At 46.2% G+C, this 21,124-nt stretch overlaps 2 protein-coding genes across 4 annotated transcripts; one reads left to right on the forward strand and one right to left on the reverse strand.

The window, feature by feature from the left end:
* The first annotated feature begins 2,456 nt into the window (after positions 1-2,456).
* Positions 2,457-6,121, forward strand: LOC122381920. The gene is made up of 3 exons (XM_043366706.1): positions 2,457-2,474; positions 3,484-3,498; positions 4,444-6,121. Exons 1-3 carry the CDS (start codon positions 2,457-2,459, stop codon positions 5,383-5,385), a joined length of 975 nt encoding a protein of 324 aa, XP_043222641.1. The 3' UTR covers positions 5,386-6,121.
* A 7,053-nt stretch (positions 6,122-13,174) lies between these two features.
* Positions 13,175-19,568, reverse strand: LOC122381947 (pre-mRNA-splicing factor SPF27-like). Of its 3 annotated transcripts, none has more exons than XR_006256612.1 (2): positions 15,445-16,208; positions 13,175-14,053 (listed from the first exon to the last, which is right to left on the reverse strand). XR_006256612.1 is itself a non-coding variant. In XM_043366735.1 (2 exons), the coding sequence occupies exon 2, from the start codon at positions 14,048-14,050 to the stop codon at positions 13,409-13,411; it is 642 nt and encodes a 213-aa protein (XP_043222670.1). In that variant the 5' UTR covers positions 14,051-14,053; positions 19,550-19,568; the 3' UTR covers positions 13,175-13,408. The 3 variants fall into 3 exon arrangements, 2 of the variants coding, with proteins under 2 accessions (XP_043222670.1, XP_043222671.1); XM_043366735.1 differs by lacking the exon at positions 15,445-16,208 and adding an exon at positions 19,550-19,568; XM_043366736.1 differs by lacking the exon at positions 15,445-16,208 and adding an exon at positions 16,344-16,356.
* Between the last annotated feature and the right edge of the window lie 1,556 nt (positions 19,569-21,124).

The following is a 21,124-nucleotide window of genomic DNA, read 5'->3' on the forward strand; positions in this document are numbered from 1 at the left end:
ATCGAAACTTTTGAAGTCAGGTAGATGAGGTCAGTCAGGTGTTAAGCTATTGTATTTGGAGCCGACAATTGTAACATTCCATATCATTTGTGTCCCGGACATTCTTCTTTTTTTTCGCGGTCGTTGAACGACAATATAAGCTCTTGTACCCTCGCCGGCATAGGCGGCGGAACGGGGAGGGCAACGGGGCACCGTTCCCCTCTTTAATTTTGGCCTTTTAACAATAGCCCTATGGGCGTTGCATGGAAAGCATATTGGACCAAAAGTCGGCAGTGCCGTGCCCCCCTTAATTGAAGATGTTCCGCCGCTACTGCCCGCCGGACCTATTTGTTTTCTACGGTACACGCCGGCCGAGGGGGCGGGTACGACCCCCCCCCCCATCGCCGTTTCGCCACTGGTGGAGTTAGCGCGTCCCGGAAAAAAAAACGAGCGTGTGCGCCGTTACGAGCCGCAGAGATTAATACCCGATTTTAAGGCCTTCTAGGTCAGGGGTCGGCATACGGCCCGCGGGCCGGATCCGGCCAGGTGGGTGACGGTTGGATCCGGCCCGCGACCATCTGACGTCCGGCCCGCGGCTGGTATCAGCGACTTACATCGTGTTCCGGCCCGCCCCCCCCCCCCACACACACACCGCCTGGAAGGTTAAGCGAGTAGACCACGTGAAGCCGCCAAGTGCACGCAGCTGCAGCAGTCGTTGATGCTGCGCGCAAAAGCTGCTGACCAAATCTTACCGTTGCAAGTTTTGTCTAGAAGTAGAATTAGACAAAAACACCCGCAAATGGTGTTTATAAACTCATGAAGTGTGCGAAGGAAGAACTGTTGTGCCAAAGCACATTTGAGTCACTTTTATATCGGAGTCGATTTATGAAGGAACCGGGGGCCGGAACACGATGTAAGTCGCTGATACCAGCCGCGGGCCGGACGTCAGCTGGTTGCGGGCCGGATCCAACCGTCACCCACCTGGCCGGATCCGGCCCGCGGGCCGTATGCCGACCGCTGACCTAGAAGGCCTTAAAATCGGGTATTAATCTCTGCGGCTCGTAACGGCGCACACGCTCGTATTTTTTCCGCGACGCGCTAGCTCCACCAGTGGCGAAACGGCGATGGGGGGGGGGGGGGGGTCGTACCCGCCCCCTCGGCCGGCGTGTACCGTAGAAAACAAATAGGTCCGGCGGGCAGTAGCGGCGGAACATCTTCAATTAAGGGGGGCACGTCACTGCCGAGTGCCGACTTTTGGTCCAATATGCTTTCCATGCAACGCCCATAGGGCTACTGGCCTGCTGTTAAAAGGCCAAAATTAAAGAGGGGAACGGTGCCCCGGTGCCCTCCCCGTTCCGCCGCCTATGCCGGCGAGGGTACAAGAGATTATATTGTCATTCAACGACCGCAAAAAAAGAATGTCCGGGACACAAATGAGGAATGTTACGATTGTCGGCTCCCAAATACAATAGCTTCACCTGACTGACCTCATCTACCTGTCTTCAAAAGTTTTGATTATCCATTCCTTGCATTAAATTCGTCATTCACTTGACTGTCTGATATTTCTTCATGGTTTTATTGAACCACATTTGTGGACGAATGTTTGCGGAGACGAAGATAGCGCAGACAAAGATTTGCGGACGAAGATTTGCGGACGAAGATTTGATTGGACGAAGAAATGCGTGGACGAAAAATGCGGACGAAGATTTGCGGACGAAGATTTGCGGACGAAGATTTGCGGGGACGAAGATTTGCGTGGACGAAGAAATGCGGACGAAGATTTGCGTAGACGAAGAAATGCGTGGACGAAAAAATGCGGACGAAGATTTGCGGACGAAGATTTGCGGAGACGAAGATTTGCGGACGAAGATTTGCGCAGACGAAGATTTGCGTGGACGAAGAAATGCGGACGAAGATTTGCGTAGACGAAGAAATGCGTGGACGAAAAAATGCTTGACGAAGAAATGCGCCGACGAAGAAATGCGGATACGAAGAAATGCGCTACGAATTTTTGCACCTACGAAGAAATGCGAGACGAAGTAATGCGACACGAATAAATGCGCCGACGAAGATTTGCGGACGAAGAAATGCGGACGAAGAATTGCGCGACGAAGAAATGCCATACGAAGATTTGTCCTGGAATCCGTGGCGCTAGTTATCTGTCGAAGGTAAGGGTGAAAGATGGATATAATGGCCATGGAACGCTATTTTAGGATTATTGGCGAATAGCAAGAATATAGTTTTGGTGGTTTGAAATTGTTTTTCCTCAGTGATTGGCTTGATTCTCATTTTGCGGCATAAGCGGCTGTTTGGTTACATTGCATTTTTTATGATTGTGTAATTATTATGATTATGTTCCTCCAAAGTAGGCATCACATATCAATCTCAAAGGCAGATCATCTTCTTTTCATGCCTATAATTTTCTTCAAGAATATTAATAAAAAATATTCCATTTACCCCTGCGTATCATATATCCCATGGAGCTGCCGGTGGAAGTAGGCATGCAATGTGACCTAGCATTGGCGATGTGGTTAATTAGCTTTAAAGTACTATGGAATGCTAAAGGTCATCATTTAGAATGGTTTTCAAAACATTCCACTAGGAAATATTCATTGAAACCTGAAAATTACTTACAAAATGTAAATGTATAGCCACGTCTCAAGAGCATTCAGCCGTCTTCTCAGTAAATATATAATGAAACATAATCTTACCTGACCTAGCCTTACCTACAACCTACAACGTACGGCATTGGTAAAGCTGGCATCACTGTCAGCGTATATTAGTTTGGTAGGTTGTGGGTAGGTAGGTTGCAGGTCAGTACAGGCGCGGATACAGGGGGGGGGGGGCCATTTGGACCCTCCACCCTTGGCCGATTTTTTTCAAAAATGAAATAAAAAGTTAAAAAGCTGAAAAGGGGGCCTCCTGAAAATAAAGTGGCTATTCATGTTGAGATGTTGCCTGAACAGCTAGGTAAGCTCAATAGATGCAGTTTTTTTTTTGGGGGGGGGCCCAACAAGTGGGAAGATGGGGCCTCCAACAGGTGGGATTATGGGGGCCTCCTGGTTTCTAATGGCCCCTCCCTTGGAGATTTTCTGGATCCGCCCCTGGGTCAGTAGGTAAGGTTAGGTTAGGTTAGATTGTTTTTAAGATTCCTTTTATCTACACATTTACCGGTTAGCGCTGACGGTGACACCAGCTTTACCGATACCCAACCTACCACCTACAACCTACAACCTAAAACCTACATTCAATGGTGGCGGGTGGTGATAATTGTTATACCTATATGATAATACTGGAGATGAATACCATACAGATTAGCTGGTATCCATGACACACTTTCTTAAGAAGAAGGTCTTCTATTAAATCATGTCTATTTTATAGGAATGAAATGATTTTTGTTGTAGTCACATTCCCTACTCTGACCATCATGTCTGATTATTTCCAGTTACCACTGACAATGCCCAAATCAAGAACAACAAAGGCCCAAAGGTGGCTGTTTGGTAGTGCGCAAAGCTGCTGGTAAGTGGCATCAAAGGATAGGATGTTGTTGTTGTTATGGGTTAGGGCGCGTAGCAACTTGGCTCTTGCGTCCAACATCAAAGGATAGGATGTGCTTTGTTATTTCCAGGCACGTAGCCAGGATTTTGCTCAGGGGGGGGGGGGGGGCGGTCACAGGTTGTGGCCTAGTGTTGTACCCCCTCCAAAAAAGGAAAATTTCTCTGATTAGGCCCACTATTTTGGGGGTGTGTCACAGCTGTTTTTATTTTTAAAAAAAATCGCCATCACCGAGGGGGGAAGGGGCACGAGGGCATGGCTCCCGTGCCCCTCCCCCCTCCTTGGTTACGTCCTTGGTTATTTCTGAGAGTTTGGATATCACAAAGCTTTAAATATAAATTAGGATGTAATAAGAAGCTTTCAGCATTGCACCTTTCCAGACACTGATAATTCATTTGTCTTTATTGTTTCAAAAGTCAATTTTCAACACAAAAAAAGTTGAAATTATTAACTCAAATAATTGCAAATATATACTTTGGTAATTTGCCTTTCGCATCACTATCAACAAAATAATCAAGGGTGACTAAATATGAAATGTTCCTGCATGATCTTCATCGTGAACAATTGTCAAGGTATGATGTTTGCGTGTTGAAATGTTATAAAGAACTTATGTTATAAAAACACAACTTGTGAAATTGTGTCTTTCCATATTATTCTGCAAGTAAGCCTTGGAAGGTAGAGACACTATTCCGTCCTACAGAAGCCATTTAGAAATGTGTGACATGTTCAGCACTTTGAGTCAGTCGGTGCCCGGACCTCAGTCGGCTGTATGACCGTCTCCTCGTCCTCTTTTGTCGGCTCCGCCCCGTGCTGTTCTATAAGGGTGTCTGACCCGCTGCCGCTATCCCCACTGTGAGGTCTGACCCGCCGCGCGCTGTCACCACTGTCGGCCCTCTGTGTGCGCGGCAGGTGGTGGTGGACGTCTCTGCCCTGACGCGCGGCGTGCGTCTGCTCAGTGTGGAGGTGCCGCTGACAGCGGTGCCGGCCGGACCGGCTGCCTCTCCGGCGGCCGACATTGAGCGCGGCACGTGTCCGCCGCCGTTCGGGCCGCTGCAGCTGCTGCAGTCGGCGGCGCAGCTGTCCGTCTCCGTGTCGCTGGCCGTGCCGCTGGACCTGCTGCCGCGGCCGGCGCCGGCGCGCTGCGCCTACGGCCGCCTGCTGGCCGTCGTCTCGCAGCGCGGCCTGCAGCGCAGCGGCGTGCTGCAGCTCATCCAGCAGCTCAACGAGCCGCCCAGCCCGGCGGCGGCCGAGGGCGCCGCGCCGCGCCGGCCCGGCGACGTCAGCACACCTGGCATCAGCGGCTTCTGCCTGGCCGACCGTCAGCTGCACCTGCTGTTCGCCGAGGGGCGCGCCGACGCCGAGCTGGAACAGACGGCGGCCGCGCCGCGCGCTCTGCCGCGCCGCGACGCTCGACTCTGCCACCATTCGGGCCTACTGTTTAGGGAGCGCCTGTACCCGCGCCAGCCGGCCGCGTTCCGCGTGCTCGAGGACCGCCCGCTACGCGCCCAGCTGCTCGACACCCGCCTCTACACGTTACAGAAACAGGAGCCGGCGCGCGCCGTCCGCGCCATCAGAGAGTGCTTCCGCACGCAGTGGCTGTCGGAAAATGAACCTGCTTCCCAACGAGGCCGGCCTGCAACAACTGCTGGCCGGCTGTTGGCCGAAAAAAACGCCTTCAACCGGATGTCAGTTGTCAAATCAACGCGTATTAATGCATTCACTAGGATGGGCTTACGTAAAGCTGTAGAATTGCAAATATATAATGGCACTGTTTTTGATCCGTTCGGTATGCATTGGTATCATATGATCTCTCATTCACAGACGATCAGCTGCGAAGACCCAGATCCGTAGTAGAGGGCTCATCGAGTCCGGGTCCAGCTCCCCATACTTCCTCCACTTTGGAAACACCGCAGCGCAGATCACAGTTATACATAATATTTAGTTTTCATTCACTTCATAACCGAAGGTTGTTTGATAGGTGATATGCTGCTTGAGTTGCACCCCGGTATATCAATACGAAGCTTCCGTCCCTGCCACATACCAGTGAAGGAGGCGGCGGCGGCGGCGGCCGGGGCCGGGCTGCCCTGCCCACCGACACAGTCTGTGAAATGCCCCAACAACCTTTAAAATTCAACAGGCTTCATAAATGTTTTTTTGCACCATATTTTCTCGCGTATATGAAAGCTCTAAAATGTACAATATTCCTTTCAGCCACAAGCGATATAAAAGCTCTACAAAACGTCATGTCTCTGTGTGCAAGAAAGACACATATATTGTGTATAATCGAGCGTACATGATCTGCAGCGCTGCGGAGGGCTGCTCGGTTGCCGCTTTTTACCAGTCGGCTCTAGGTCGGACATATGGGTAAACAAAATGGAATAGTAATATTAAACAATGCTACCTGCTGATGCTACTGGGCCTCTCATTGGTGAAGAACTGGCAGCCAGCCAGCGTGTTTTTGTGAGAACTGTTTTAACAGCAGCAACCGAACGGCTCTCGGGCCAGCGACCAGTGAGCGTAGACAGCACAGCGCTCCGTTAGGCATCGGCGGGCAAGCACGCATTAGCTGTGGACGGACCGGCCGCCCGAACATATTTGTCGGTATCGAAAGTATCGTGAACCAAATGACTGCTAGCGAAAAAAGGACTGCCTCTCGTATCCATGAAAACATGTGTTCTACAAAAGTACATAATTGCTTAGTTGTCGCCAGTCACTCATTGCACCATGGCGTCAGTGTGGGGCCGCGCCCCGAATCATCTCAATCGCCAGGCAAAGCATCTCAATCGACAGGCACATGGTAGTCCAGCTACGAATCCGAGCCGCGGCATCCCGTCTATGTATCTACATTACACCACAATCGAACACTGTCGGGCCACCCGAGACAGCAGTCTCCAATGTAACATCAAAACCCGCCACTCGTCTAATATCAGAAAAATGAGCATTGAGTACCTACCGAATATCGACTACAGAAGATTACAATGGGGTGCAGATCTAGCAAGAGTGTCGCGGTTCGTCTCGGCACGGCTTACAGGCCGCCGAGCCCGCGCAGGTGACCGCCAGCTCCACCTGTTCCACCTCCGGCGCGGAAGCTCGATCACAAGACTGACCTCAGTCGGCGCTCTGTGCTCGGCACAGGGCGACCGGGTCAGGAGCGGGCCGCTGCCGCCAGGGCCGCGGCCACCAGCCACGCGGCACCGGCCGCCACCACCCGCTCAGCCCAGATGCGCGCCACGGCGTCATTGGGGCTTCCCTGAGCAGGATCGAACCAGAGCTGCATGCACGGCTCCGTATCCGCCGTGAACTTCCACGAGTGATCCCACACCTGAAAAAGGCGCACGGTTTGCGTCACAGCTCGGCTCACTTTCACAGTCCACGCACCGGCAGCAATTAAGGGCTACTTAGATAGTGTGCTAATAGAGCGCAATCACTTAGCTTAATCCATATAGTCAACCATGAATTGTTAATTACGAGCGAGCGAGCGAAGCGAAGTCTTTTCAATATCACGGAAAAAGCTCAGTATGAGCGGCCCGACCCGGCCCGGCCTGTAACGCTTTTGAGAGGCTTATATCTCAGCTACCGCTGGACCGATTGGCCTGCGGTCTTTTTTTTTGTTGGCTAGCCCTATTCCCTCTACCCCGTAATTGACTACTCTTGATACATTACAGGGACCGTCGTGGCACGTGCCACGTGAAAAGTCAAGGGTGTTATTTGTCAAAAGTTGCAAAAGAAGTGATTTTGAGAGGCTCATCTCAGCAGCCGCTTGGGCGGTCTTGCGGTAAATTTTGTAGGGTAGCTGCACCCCTTCAACCAAAGGTCGGATGCTCTTGATCTATGTGAGTGACCCCCACTGCACGTGCAAAATGCAAAAAGAAGAGGTGCCGAATTTGTTCCCATTTCAATAACTCTGTAATTACTGGGGCGATTTAGCTGAAACTTGGCATACAGGTAGGCAGTAGGCACCCACCAGGCAATGCATTCCCATATGTTGCGGTTAGGGTGCTACTGCTTACTGTATTATGTGTAAAATAAAGGACGCTTGAATCTTACCTGAGTGATGTCCATTTCTTGATCACTTTCATCTGTGGGTGACCGAGCAGCGACAGCAACCCAAGGCGTATACGGAATCTGTAAAAAATCAGCACACCGTTACCACATGTTTTAATAAAACTTACCTATAGGGAGGTAGCATAAAATACAGATCAAAACAATAACATACAAACATACAGATATTCGGTTAGGTTGAAATGGCTAAAAAATATAAAAAATAAGGGCAAGGTACTAGGGCTGTAAAGCTGTAAGGGCTCGGTACTAGTAATAATTTTTGGCTAAAAATATCACAAATAAAGACTCTGCACTAAAGCTGTAATGTCTGGTACTAGGAATAACTTTAGAGTGAAGTGTTACAAAAACAATATTCAAAGTCTTTTGATAACTTTGCAGGCATTTTTATCACTTTTAAAAAATAACTTACATTCTGATCCGGCACAGCACTGTTCTTTAGACGCAAACGTTTTTGACTGTGCTTATCATGGTGCGCACTTCTTGTTAAGTTTAAGTGGTCATGTGGTCTTGGCTCATTGGTCATGCCACACACCCTCATCCACTTTTCTCTGTACTTCTTTTTTTAGCGGGAACCTAAAAGTAAAAAAGGGTCAACACATGCTTAGTCCATGCAACACATACTCTGTGTATTAAGCTGAATAGCTCCACTGAGCCCAGTTTCACCAAGTGCAGCAAACTTAATTTTGGGGTAGTTTTTGTAGTTAAGTAGTGGGGTAGTTTGGTAGTTTACCCCAAATTGAGTTTACCGCACTTGGTGAAACTGGGCTCTGGTGAGTTTCCTTTTCTTGTCAGCACATAAGTGAAAGAAAACTGTGTAGACAAGAGATGAACCAAACCCCCATGGAAAGGTAGGTGTTACCACAACCAGGAAATGGGATTTGAAGGGCTGGATAAATGTGTCTGAGTTCTGCCTTTCAGCCAGACTGGAAAACATCCATACACTACGCCGGATGCCCGTGAGCCCCTCATGCGCCAAAATTTGAAGCAAGCAATTTTGAGCTGAAATTCCAGTGCATGATTTCCACTGAAAGTTGGGTGCCTGTTTGCACCAAAATTAAGCCACTTTTACATAAAGCACATGTGCATATCTACCGACCAAGGCTATATCAACCAGACAGATCGTTCCGGGGCCTCGGAGTCAGACGCTCTTCCCTTTCTGAGCGTCTGAATTAGTTAATGTTCCCATGAAAACCCAATACCACAATTTGTGTGGCACACTGTAGAATCTTAAGGTGAAACAAGGCCCAGGCCGGAAGTTTCGACTCTCTTCAGACCTGCCAGCGCCCGCAGGGCAAGTCTGCTGCTAGATTGACCACAGTCGGGCACACTGTGGTATTTCCGATCCATTTATGGAAACGTTTCCATTTTTGGAACAATGTTCCAAAAATGGATACGCCGTTTCCAAAAATAGAAACGATCTGTTCCATAAATGGAGACGCTGTGTGCATCGCTACCTTTAAAGCAAACTGGGCATTGATTGGTGCAATTTGGCATGCGCAGGATGCCACCAATCGACAGCCAGCATTCTAGTTTATGTTCCTGTTCTCCGACTTTCCGATCAGAAAACCGGAAGTTGACGAACGAGGCGATGCTTATAACATGTTGATGTGATAAAAAATTCACATGTTTTTCTAATCGAAATTAATAACATTTATGAATGTTTTGAACAAAAAATAACGTTTTTAACAGACTACTGAAAGACTGACCCATTAATTGGAACAACCACATCACCGGGAACTTCAGTTTTTCATTCATTTTCACGCTCCGTTTTCCGGTGTACCAGCGGCCTGGTGGTCGTCCATCTTTGATTAAATCGCATGAAAGTTGTTGCAAAGCCCTATTTGGAGACTCAAGTGGGCATTTTATGATATTTCACATGTGCTGAATATGATCGAAGGCTCGGATCAACGTAAATCTCCGTGCAAATACGTAAAAAGCAGGATGGAAATAAGGTCTTCACCGTCGTCACACCAAATACCGTTGTATTCTGACGATGAATTTATTCATTCTAGCTCATGTGTAACATTTATATTAATTTTATATATTGAAATGATATCTACGCTTTATGTATTGCCCACTTTGGACCACATCTGTCCAGTAGTTTCTGGGAAATCTTAGTTTTAGTTGACTTTTGAATGTGCTCAAGTTGCGGCGCGTAAGGTATTATTATCGAACCCGACGTCCAAGGTAACTGCCGAGAGCCGAGATGCTAAACCAGTCCCAAAACATCAAAGTTTCAGTTGCATGTGAATTTTAAAAACACATTTAAGCTAAGTTTGCACACATTTGAACTTCAGCGTTTCTATTTTTGGAACATCGGCGTTTCCATTTTTGGAAACTAAGTTTCCATAAATGGATACGATTCAGGAGCATTTTAAAGACGTGAATTTTAATGTATACGACAGCTTTCCATGCAAGAAGACAAGTGCTTTTGGTGTATCTGAGCTTGTTTTACGCGAAACAGTTGTTATACATCGAATCCAGCCACCCTAGGCAAGAAAATATGTGCGGAGATGTTAGCGTTTCTATTTATGGAACGAGCGTTTCCATTTTTGGAACAGAATAGTAGTCAAAATTGGAAACGTTTCCAATAATAGAAACGTCTCCATAAATGAATCGGAGATACCACAGTGCGCCCGACTGACCACAGCGTGTCAAAAAATTCGGTGACAGCCATTTGCATAAACATTATGCGCCATGCGGTCACCCTGCGCCTAAAAATTCAGCTCCCACCATGCGCTGAATTTGACGCATGCAAAATTATGCTGGATGTGCGATGAAATTTTCGGGGCAACGCCGCAATCACGCCACTTCGCATGGCATATTCGGCATAACTTGCGTTTTTTTTATCCAGTCTGGCATTTCAGTTGTGAAAGCCTGAACAGTTCAAAAGGGTTTGCTAATCCAGGGGAGTTCTGTGAAAACAAAAGTAATAGAAGAGCCATTGCAATAAATAAGAATTTAGGTACCTACCTAGGTACCTAGGTACTTACTTGTGCACAGTCACACGCATATCAGTCCCGACCCGACGTAGGTCGTTTGCTCCGCGGATCACGCACTTCTTCATCGTTATTATAGGTATTTGTTCGAACAAAAATGCCCTGATTTCGGATCAGAGCCACGGTATAAAATATGGTATACTGCCTTGCGTAAGATAAAAATGCATTTTAGCAATTGGCTACCAAACGAGATGTCATCTGTTCAGGGCATAGCATAGGTTTACTTTCATAGACCTCATGAAAGTAGCTCATGAAACTCATCACCAATCAGCGCGACGGATTTCAAGATTCGATTGCGGATGTTCATCCGCCGGCCGATTGCCAGAACAGACAACGAAAAATAACGCAACTGCTCGTGGTCTGCTCGCTAGTACAGGGATCCGTGCCTGATCAGTACTGCTGCAAGCTGATTGGTTAAAAACCAAAGCCTCGCCGCGGGTGGCTGTATTGTCGGATAAGAACGCATTCCTGGGATAAGAACGCATTCCTGGCATATTTTCTTTTAAAATTGCCGATAACTACGAATGGAGGCCGAAATCGGCCGTAAGGAGGTAGACAGAGAGGTTTTCGGACACGGGCTACAAGATGGCTATCTCAGTTTCAATCCCCATGTTAAAGGTGGCCCTTTTCCTTCAAGACGCATCGAATGATATACATAATGACCTCGAGGTCACGTGACCTGAGGTCAACCTTTGACCTTGACCTTTCGAGGTCAACATATATATCATTTGATGCGGATTGACGAGAGGATCACGATGTTGCCCTTAGTTGGTTCCTATCTTGACTAATTCGAAAGTTATTCGAGAAAAACTCTCTCCATATCTAGCGCCGCCATTTTGACTTTTTCGACCCCTGTGACGTCATCTTTGACCTGACCTGAAAATGACCATTGTAAAAATTGTAGACCTTGTCCGTGCGTATCCGATGCCGTTTACCGCTTGTCGCTATCTTGCTTCGTTCTCGAGATCTCAGGGGGGGGACGGTCATCCCGCATCCGCCCCCCCCCGTCGGTGCGAAGTTGGCGCAGACCCCCGTCGGTGCGCGGGTTAACCTTCCAGGCGGTGGGGGGGGGGGCATTATTTTTTTGTCACCCCTTTAGTTTTTTCAATATATCTCCAGAACCGCTGCGCCGATCGTCACCAAACATTCAGTACCCTCCCGTGAATACTTTTACACATGTGACTAGAAATTTTTCCGAATGCTATGATAGGTTGGCCGCTAATGACGTCGGAGTGACATCATTTCCGCCATTTTTGACCCAAAAAAGGTTTTGCGGGAAGAGCTGTCAGGCCTACAGCTTTAGAAATACAGAAAAATGCTTTTGAGATAAAAAAATGTAGAATCAACAAGGCTACAAAACTACTATCTCGGATATTTGAATTTTTTGAATTTTGCCGCCCCCCAAAAAAACTAGGTTTTTTGAATATATAGGCCAAAATATCCAAAAAGTTTTCAATTTCGAAAAACCGGAATATATGTGATAGTCTCTACCGCCTTCTATCCACAGACCGAATTTGAGATCGATACCTCTTTTGTTGGCCAAGTTATAGCGAAAAAAGTGTTAAAAATTGATGACGTCAAATTTTCAAACTCATTTTTTTAAAGCAATTCTAGACCACGTAGCGCAAAACAAAGACCACCGTTAGACTCCCCGTGACGAGCTGCATCGAATCGATACCCATTTTATGCAAAAATATCAACTTTGAAATTTGACCTTTAATTTGACCTGACGTTGACCTGACCTCCACCAGAAAGTGACCTAAACCGTATACCTGATGGTCTTATAACCAACATCATTGAGTTTGAAATGAAAAAAATGGCCATAAAACATGCATCGCACAACCCTAGTAGTTGGGTTCATGTGCTGACCCTTGCATTGGTGACCTGACCTGTGACCTAACCTGTTATTATCAGTGACCTCTAATAGCAACATATGTGCTAGCCAACTGACGCCCTATCGCTGATTTTCGACAAAATGCGTTTTACTCGATGTTATAGCGCATTCCCTAGAAGACCCGTGAACGGTGACATTTTATCTTTGACCTGACCTGTGACGTCATTGGTGACCCCAAGGTCAATTAAATTCGGGTTTAGTCGACAAATTTGACAGGGCTATCGAACGCCGTTTGAATTTTACGGATCCGTCCAGTAGGTTCGGAGATATAGAGGATTCTTCATGGCTCCGAGTGGAAGATCAGGATATCTTTTCCAAGCGGGTTACTGAAAAACCGAGCGACGAAGGAGCGAGGCTTTTCTGTAACACGCGAGGAAAAGATATCAGGGAATGCCCCCCCCCCCCCCACCGCGCGGAAGGCCCACCGCCTGCCGGGATAAGCAAACATAGGTGCGCTTGACGTAAAAGTTAGTGAACTGGTTGATGATGATGGTGATAATTAAAATGCGATATTCTCCCGGATACCGCTAACTGTCTCGTCCGGAGCACAACGGAGAGCGATAAAGTTAGGTGACGGATCGGAACATTACAGAGCCGAAAAATCCAGGTAGGCGGTTTGACGTTTGTTCGTTGTTTGTAATTACTAACGAAACGACGTCCCATCACCAAAGCACTTCTTAACCCGTTTTTCATACCTTTCGTGATGATGTATTTATCAATGCTGACCAGACAGTGCAACATTAAATCCATCTGCAGCAGCAGTGGAACACAGTAGGTGAAGTCAGACTGTCGCGACAACCGGGACAGGCGGAACTCGTTCTAGCCCCGTATCTCGTCCAATAGTGAAATGAGCCCACCGGCTCCTAGACAAAATAAAAAAGTCGACACATGAACACCAAATGATAAGGTCGGCGCGCACTCATTCGCTTTGCACAAAGCTCATTTCGTCCTTCAGCTTTGCGAGTTCTCTCTCAAGGTTCACACACGCTTGTTCGATTTCATAGTTCTTGCTCACTAAGCCGACCCAAGTTTCTTCCAGTCTTCTCAACTCACCGCCGGCATTCTGTTGCGCCTGTTTCCTTTTCCAGTTCACCTCTTGTATGTTCTTTTTGACATCCTGCAGCTGTTTCTGTGCATCCGACGCCATCTTGACCAGAACCTCATTGTAAATCTTCCAGGCTTCGCAACCGTGGTCCATCATCAGCTCCAGATTTTCTATCCTGGTGGCCTGGTGCTCGAGCTGAGCCATCGAGTTATCGACACACTCATTCCAGGCACTGATGTCCGTCATCTTTCCAGACGGAGGAGTGGGCAGTTCGTACCGCTTCATGCTGAGCATTTCCATGGGCTGGCGGGCGGCCAGTCGGTCAAACTCGGCACGCATCACCTCAGTCTCATACTGAGATAAATTCAAAGGCGGGAGGTGGTCCAAATAATTCTTCGTCGGGCGATAGCGACGAGTTTCTTCATCAACCAGGGCCAAAGCAGCCTCCCTCACACCCGCCTCTTCATAACCCTGATCGATGTACGGCAGGGCATCAACGACAACTTCGCCGGCCATTTTCTGTGTGAAAGAAGAGAAGCATCTGTTAGCAAAACGGCAACACACAGCACACTGCATTCAAGGTGTCCCGAAATCGATGTGCGGTCGGTGTCGCTTGTTATACTGTCCTTCCCGAGTGTTGAAAGAATGTAATGTAACGCTATGTGAAACAAAAGTTATTTTACCGGCTCCGGCTCCAGGGGCACCTGTCTGGTCACATGATCACATGACCCCAGCGGGTGACCTGACCTCGGCCGGTACTGGCCGCGAGAGGCAAACCTTGTCCAGACAGCCAGTTCAGAGAGACCACATATCACCAATAGTAAGACAGCACAAGCTATCAATCCGCCACCGTGCGGTGGCGATGGTCAAGAGAGATGGCCCATGGCCCAGCTTCAGGCTGCCAAAACACTGAACGTCAGCTTGACAATTAGGCGCTGGTTGGCCCGCAACCGTTTACGAGAGACGCTCGAAAGCCGCACATGTCAAGGGTGTAATACCGCGGTGAGTCAAATGGCAAAGCTCGTGATTTTAAGGTCGACCTTAAGAGGCTGAAGCCGCTCAACCTTAGGCTGCAGCCCTGGTCTACTGTGGTCCAGAAGTGCAGGCAGCTGGATTTCGCCAATGCCCACAATGACTTTGCCTACAGGACTGGAGATGCGTCCTTGGCAAGGCATCCTTTAAGCTCTCATAAGTCCCTAGCTACCCCAACTGGAATGGGACCCTCAAACTGGAATGGGACCAAAAGTATAAAGCTGTGTACAATTGTTGTTGGATGTAGGGTGTGAAACAACTGCCCATGCAAATTTCTTGCCTCAGTAGAATTGAGAGGGGACAATTTGTATGTCCTCGGTGATGACCCTACTGGTGATAGCTTTTGATATAAAAGCTGACTTTGCAGAGGACAGCTATTGGCTAATGAATGATGAACTGCCATAGCTCTGGCAGCATTTCTTATGACCAGCTTTTAGCCTCCATATGACAATAAACTGGGGAGCTTGCTCTGTAGGAAGTGGAATTTGAAGTAAAAGATCAGTACTTTTTAGGTGCCCAGATTGCAGACAAACCAGCTCAATACACCTGTTTGGGCATAGGAACATTTTTGAATGTGTGTGTGTGTGTGGGGGGGGGGGGGGGGCAGGCTCCCATAGGCATTGCCAGCCTTTAGTGCCAAAACCTCACCTACCCCCAAACCCATTTTCTGGTCTGACTTTGGCCACTTTATATTCGCAAACATGCCCAAAGAGGTAAGAAACGAGACAGAAATAATTATCCAACAAACAACTCTCCTAAATACCTACTGGACATGCTTAGCGTATCTTCTCGTAAATAATTTGCCAATAGAGAAAATCCAAGCGACAGCATTTTCCCCGAGGCAGAACACAATGATAAGCTTATCAGACAATACTTACTAAAAATGGAAGACATGCATCGCAGTCAGCATTTCCTCATTGAATCGTTATCAATCGAATATGAATCGGATAATATTGAATCGAATATGTTATTGTACTCAAATCAGTCGGGCGCACTAGGGTAATTCCGTTCCATATATAGAAACGTTTCTATATTTGGAAACGTTTCTATATTTGAAATGTTTTTTGTTCCATATATAGAAACGCTCGTTCCATAAATAGAAACGCCAACCTTCCGGACGATTTATTTTAAAGCAAGATGCGTTATATAACTTTCTAGATGGTGGAATGCCATCTAGTGGCAACAAGGAAGCACTCGGGTGAAAATGACACATCAATTTCGCCAAAACTTAAAACATCTATTTAGCCCAAATTAGCCAATATTCTGCCAAAAATCAGCCCAAATCGGGTTCTGGACGTCATATTTGAAGGGAAACCTTAATAGAAGTTTTTCTCTTATTCGCAATTTCTTCTACATTTTACACAAACCGGAAATCAAATCGTCGTCATTACCAAGGGCCACCATGGATTTCTTCGGGCCTCCTTGCGATTATAAACTCAAATGTTGGCTTGTCACTGGTGGAAACCGTTTTGTGCGAAATTTCGCCAGAGCTTGCGAAGATCGTCAAACAGGTGAGCATACACCTACCGTTTCCAAATATAGAAACGCAGCGTTTCCATATTTGGAACAAGCGTTTCTATATATGGAACATCGTTTCCAAATATAGAAACGTTTCTATATATGGAACGGAATTACCCTAGTGCGCCCGACTGAAATTGTACCCGACAATTTCCTTATTGCCTTACGTTTAAACATGTAATTTCAATTACTCATATTCCTTTTAAGAATAGTTATGCATGAAGATATCAAAAAAAAAATAATTCCATGAACCACTTACCGCGTCCGACGCAACAAAACACGTGCAAAATCAACCTAAAGCATGGCATTACTCTGAACCACGGTCATTGAATACTATACTAATACTGCTCTGAAACTGAAACTATATAAATACTGCTCTGAACTCTCTGCAGAGTGGACAATAACAGCGCCGTTCTGCGCCATTTGTTGGTTGGTGAACGCAGGGTATATTGGTGAACGTATGTCAATCTAGTAGCAGTAACATATTTCAATTTATAGATATGTTTGTCTAAAGCAGAAAGTCGGTCTTGAAGCATTTTGCGATCAAAGACACCTATGCACTGCAAACATATCAATAAATTTTATCAATTTGATCAATTTTAAGCCAAAAATACCTACATAACAGCACACATTGAAGCAGACATCTTTCGAGCGTATCAATCAGCTTCAGCATACAAAGGTAGGCTAGGCATAAGGCAGGTTTATATAAAATAATGCTGGTTGCTCGGTTACTCCTGAAATGCTCCATAAATGCTCTAGGCCAAAGATCTCAGTCATAGGGTCATCGAGGCAAACTGTCGTCTTCCATACGTGTGGTTGTGGATTTGGCTATTATGCACACCAAGGCGCCCTAAAACGAAAAATTCTTTATTGGGTCGATGATTTAGTTGTGCTCCATCCAGTGTCTAGGATTGGTTTAGAAGAGCTTTTGCCCTCATTTCTGTTAATTTTCCAATTTCTGTTACTCTATATCTAACTCAGGGGGGTGACACGGCTATTCGCGCAATGTATTAATTTATGGGCCGCGCGGGGCCTCGCGATGACGCGGCTGGAGGCAAATGCTCAGCGCGCTAGGATACTTCTGGCGGGGCGGGGCGCTGAACGGTGTGCAATGAATGGGTTATGGTCGGGCAGACAGAGATGAGGTATTGAATTTGAATTGACATCAGCAATCGGGTGGGGAAGGAGAACGTTTCTAATCGAGCTTGGGATGGGGAAAGCCGAAAATATCGCGATCGGCTCATAGGTCAGACAGGGCCGGGTGCCGTACCATGTGTTGTATATTTAGGCTGGCAGACAGAGATGAGTTATTGGATTTAAATTCACCTTACCATCGGTTTCTGGTGGGGTTTGAAGACGTTTTTAGTCAAGCTCGGAGTGGGGCAACCCACTGGCGGATCCAGGGGAAGGCATTTGGGGCAAATGTCTTCCCCCACATTGGCAGCGCCCGAAATCGCTTTTCGAGAATCAGAGAAAACTTCACAACTTTTCTGAGGAAATGTTGGTTAATCACACTGCACAGCAGTGCGCAAGGAATCGAAATCCGAGTTTTTTTTAAATTAATTCCGAGAAACCTTTTTGGGGTAAGCCCCCGCAGTGTCCAAGACCGCTTCCTGGATCCGCCAGTTGTGAATAAGTGACGGTCGATACCGAGCTTCGGCGGGACCAGGCGCTGTATACGTTGTTCTTTCAATGAAGAGGTGGACAGACACCTAGCCCCACATCCTACTGCTATGCCCGTGCTTCTGTGGGTGAAGCACTAAAGCATCACGGAATCCCACAGGACCTGCGAGTCGACGAGGTGGCCGCTTTGGCCGCCGGGTACTGCAGCTCCCTGGAGTTGCCTGGGACCGATGGCAAAACAACAGCTCCGGCGGTGCCCCTATGGGCCGTAGTAATTAGTGAATTCCTGTAATGTAGAGATCATATCCTCAATAATCTCCATTACCATTCTATATTCCTAAACAGTATGACAGAACAATTATGCTTGCCTACGTTCAGGCATTACCTCTGATGGTCATACGCCCAGTACAACAGCATATTTACGTCTGGACAACGAGTTGCGGGGAAAAGTGCTGATTGTGTTGCAGTTTTAGGAGCCGGTGATTAGGCTGGACTTTTGGGTTACTTTTTCGTTCCGATTCATGTATTTCATAGTGTTTGGCTTTTGAATATTTTAGTTCTTTCAGATAAATATTACTTGCCTTACAACTTTTGTAAAAACGTTTCATTTTTTATATAGCCGACGTTCAGAGTCCTAAAAATACACCAGCACTACAATCATTGTAAACAAACAAATGGAGCACACAACTTGGCTCTGTTCCAAGGCCATTTTTTAGTTTATCTGGTGGTTTTCTTGCTCTTGTAGGTACATCGTTTTGTTGGATGTTTTGAATCCCTTAAGATTGACTTATATCATATTTAAGAAGCATGTTGACTGAAAACAATCTGAAGTATCCAGGAGGCTGACAGAGGTCCTGACTACTGAGCAATATCAATATCAAGTTGAACAAGTTGTGAAATTTCGGTTGATAAACGCAAGTTGATCGGGCTCATATATAAGCAAGAAAAAGTAAAATTAAAAGAGCTTATTGTCCAAAAACGAGCTATAATATTGCAGACCTTGGAGCAATACTGAAGAGCACGCTGAGCAGGATCATGCCAGAAAATGTTGACTGATGAGCGCATATTGATGTATTGGTATGAATATTGAATGGTAACTTACAGCAGCAAGATAAATTAGTGCTAACTATCAAGTTAAAATCTAGAATGAATGGACTTGGGCAGTTTTACTATGCTTACTATGCTTAGATGCTATGCAGATTGTAATGTGCATCAGTACTCAGTGTCTGGCAAATGAAACATGCAATCATTCCATTGCTACTGGAGGAGAAAGCTTGGATCACTAAATCCACTTTATGTTGATTTTGATGTTAATCATCATCACTGTATTTCTTTAAAAAAGGATTGTAGTAAAATTGTCAATGTGACAATCCATGCAATGATGTGATCATATTATGTGTTCATAGTCATTCGTGATAGTCATTATTGGTCCAATATACAATGGCAAAGCTCTCAGTCTCAGCGTTTCTTCCTGTGGATGGCCAGCAGTGACTCAGAGCTTAGAACTTAGAAGTATTAGTTTTCTTCACAGGGCTGGGATAAAAAGTACTGAGGGTAATCTTCTTCCACCAAGGAACTCTACTTTGACATGGTATGAGATGTAGGCACAAGTAGGTAGGTGCTCAGTTCCTATAGTCAGTAGTTGTGTATGTTTAGTCGGGTTAGCTTAGATCAGATTGTTAGTTTTTTAATTTGCCAAATGTCCATAAAAATGTGACCTGAGCAATGAGCATACCTGAACCTGACTAACCTGACGGCTGACCTAACCTCAATCATCACACATATTTGCATCCTACCCAAGACCTGCATGGCAGTAGCACCCAGTTATAGGTAGGTACTCACCCTAACTCAATCTTACCTGCTAACCTTAAACTTGCCAAAAGTTAGCTCACATTGCCAAGCCATGTGTCCAGGGAAACAGTCAACTGAGGAACTGGCTCATTGGGTGGCTGGTGTGAGTCTGTGCATTTAAAGTGTTTCTTCTCTGAAGCTGCTCTACACTGCTGTATGTCATGTTAGATGCTCAGAAAATGTGGGAAATGATTACTAAGCTACTTTAGTGCTTTGTTAATGCTCGAGACATGAACAAGTACAGATCCTGCAGGGTACAGCTATGAGTCAGAGTTAGGTGCTAGGTGAGTAGAGTATGTTATGTGAATGTGCTGTTCCCTGTTTGACCGTAAGTATACAAACAAGCACAGGGTCACAGTTATATTCAATCTCCACATAAACATACAACAAAAACGGCCATATAGCCTAACTCCGAACACACCACAGATAACTTAATTGCCTTTGAAGGCACAAAATGTTTTGATTAACAGGACAGGTTTACAATATATCCTCTGTCCTAGGGGGATCTTGCTGCCAAGTTGAGGTATGATGACTGAACTTCAGGATTGATCAACCTTTTCTTAGCCACTGCTTATATACGAGAAAGACCAAATGCTTGTTTGTTTTGATTTACAGGACATGTATACAATATATCCTTTGTCCTTGGGGGATCTTGCTGTCAAGTTGAGGTACGATGAATGAACTTCAGGATTGATCAACCTTTTCTTAGCCACTGCTTATAAACGAGAAAGACCAAATACTTGTTTGTAAACTGCGTTGAAAATTTAATGATCCACCTTCAATTCTGACATGAAGGCACAAATGAAATAGTTCCCTCTCCTTTTGGAATACACAAAGCAAAATATTTAATAAATTTTAGTGGATGGACAAGAGCAATTAGCATAGCTTTCCCTCAAGTTCACTTCACTTGACTTGATGAATTACACTGACGCTTATTATTCGCTTCATATTTTGTAACAAACGCGCTAAAACTGCAATATAACAGCACTATATGCTTCTTGACAAAATGCAATAGTATTAAAAATTTAGCCCTGATGGCATTCGTTCTTGGTGGAAACGTAATTACAAAATATTTTGTAGTAACTATTAAATTCCGGCCGAAAACAGTGCACGGTTTAAAAAAGAATCATTCCAATGACGGTCCATTCTTGCGGTCCTGAAATCGCCACTATTTCCGGCCTCTCCAACGCAACTCGTTGTCCAGACGTAAATATGCAGTACAACATGTGTTGTCTGTCAAACAACAATCGACGACGGGATCCCTTCTCATCATCTCTTAAGCCATCGGTTGTCAATTCACCCACCCCGTTTCCCTAAAAATAGACGGTCAGATTCGGCCTTTACGACCCCTCTAGATTCGCCAGAGACGGGATCAGATCGCCGTTATTGCACCCGTCGGCCGTCTTAGTGTCTTTAATACTATATGACAGCTTCGACCACGGACGTCGGACGGGGTGATCGTTCCACGAATGTACGCACCATCCAGGCCTAGGATGCATCGAGGTTTAAAAGATTGCAGTCTGTAGATCAATCAACATAACAATGGTGGTATGCAACCACATTAAA

This window comes from Amphibalanus amphitrite, unplaced genomic scaffold (genome assembly GCF_019059575.1).
Source record: "Amphibalanus amphitrite isolate SeventyFive unplaced genomic scaffold, NRLGWU_Aamphi_draft 000130F_arrow, whole genome shotgun sequence".
In the NCBI taxonomy this organism is placed as follows: Eukaryota; Metazoa; Arthropoda; class Thecostraca; order Balanomorpha; family Balanidae; genus Amphibalanus; species Amphibalanus amphitrite.

What these genes read in the sequence shown, in the direction of transcription:
- LOC122381947 (XM_043366735.1), bottom strand. Translation starts at nt 14,050, where the DNA reads ATGGCCGGCGAAGTTGTCGTTGATGCCCTGCCGTACATCGATCAGGGT.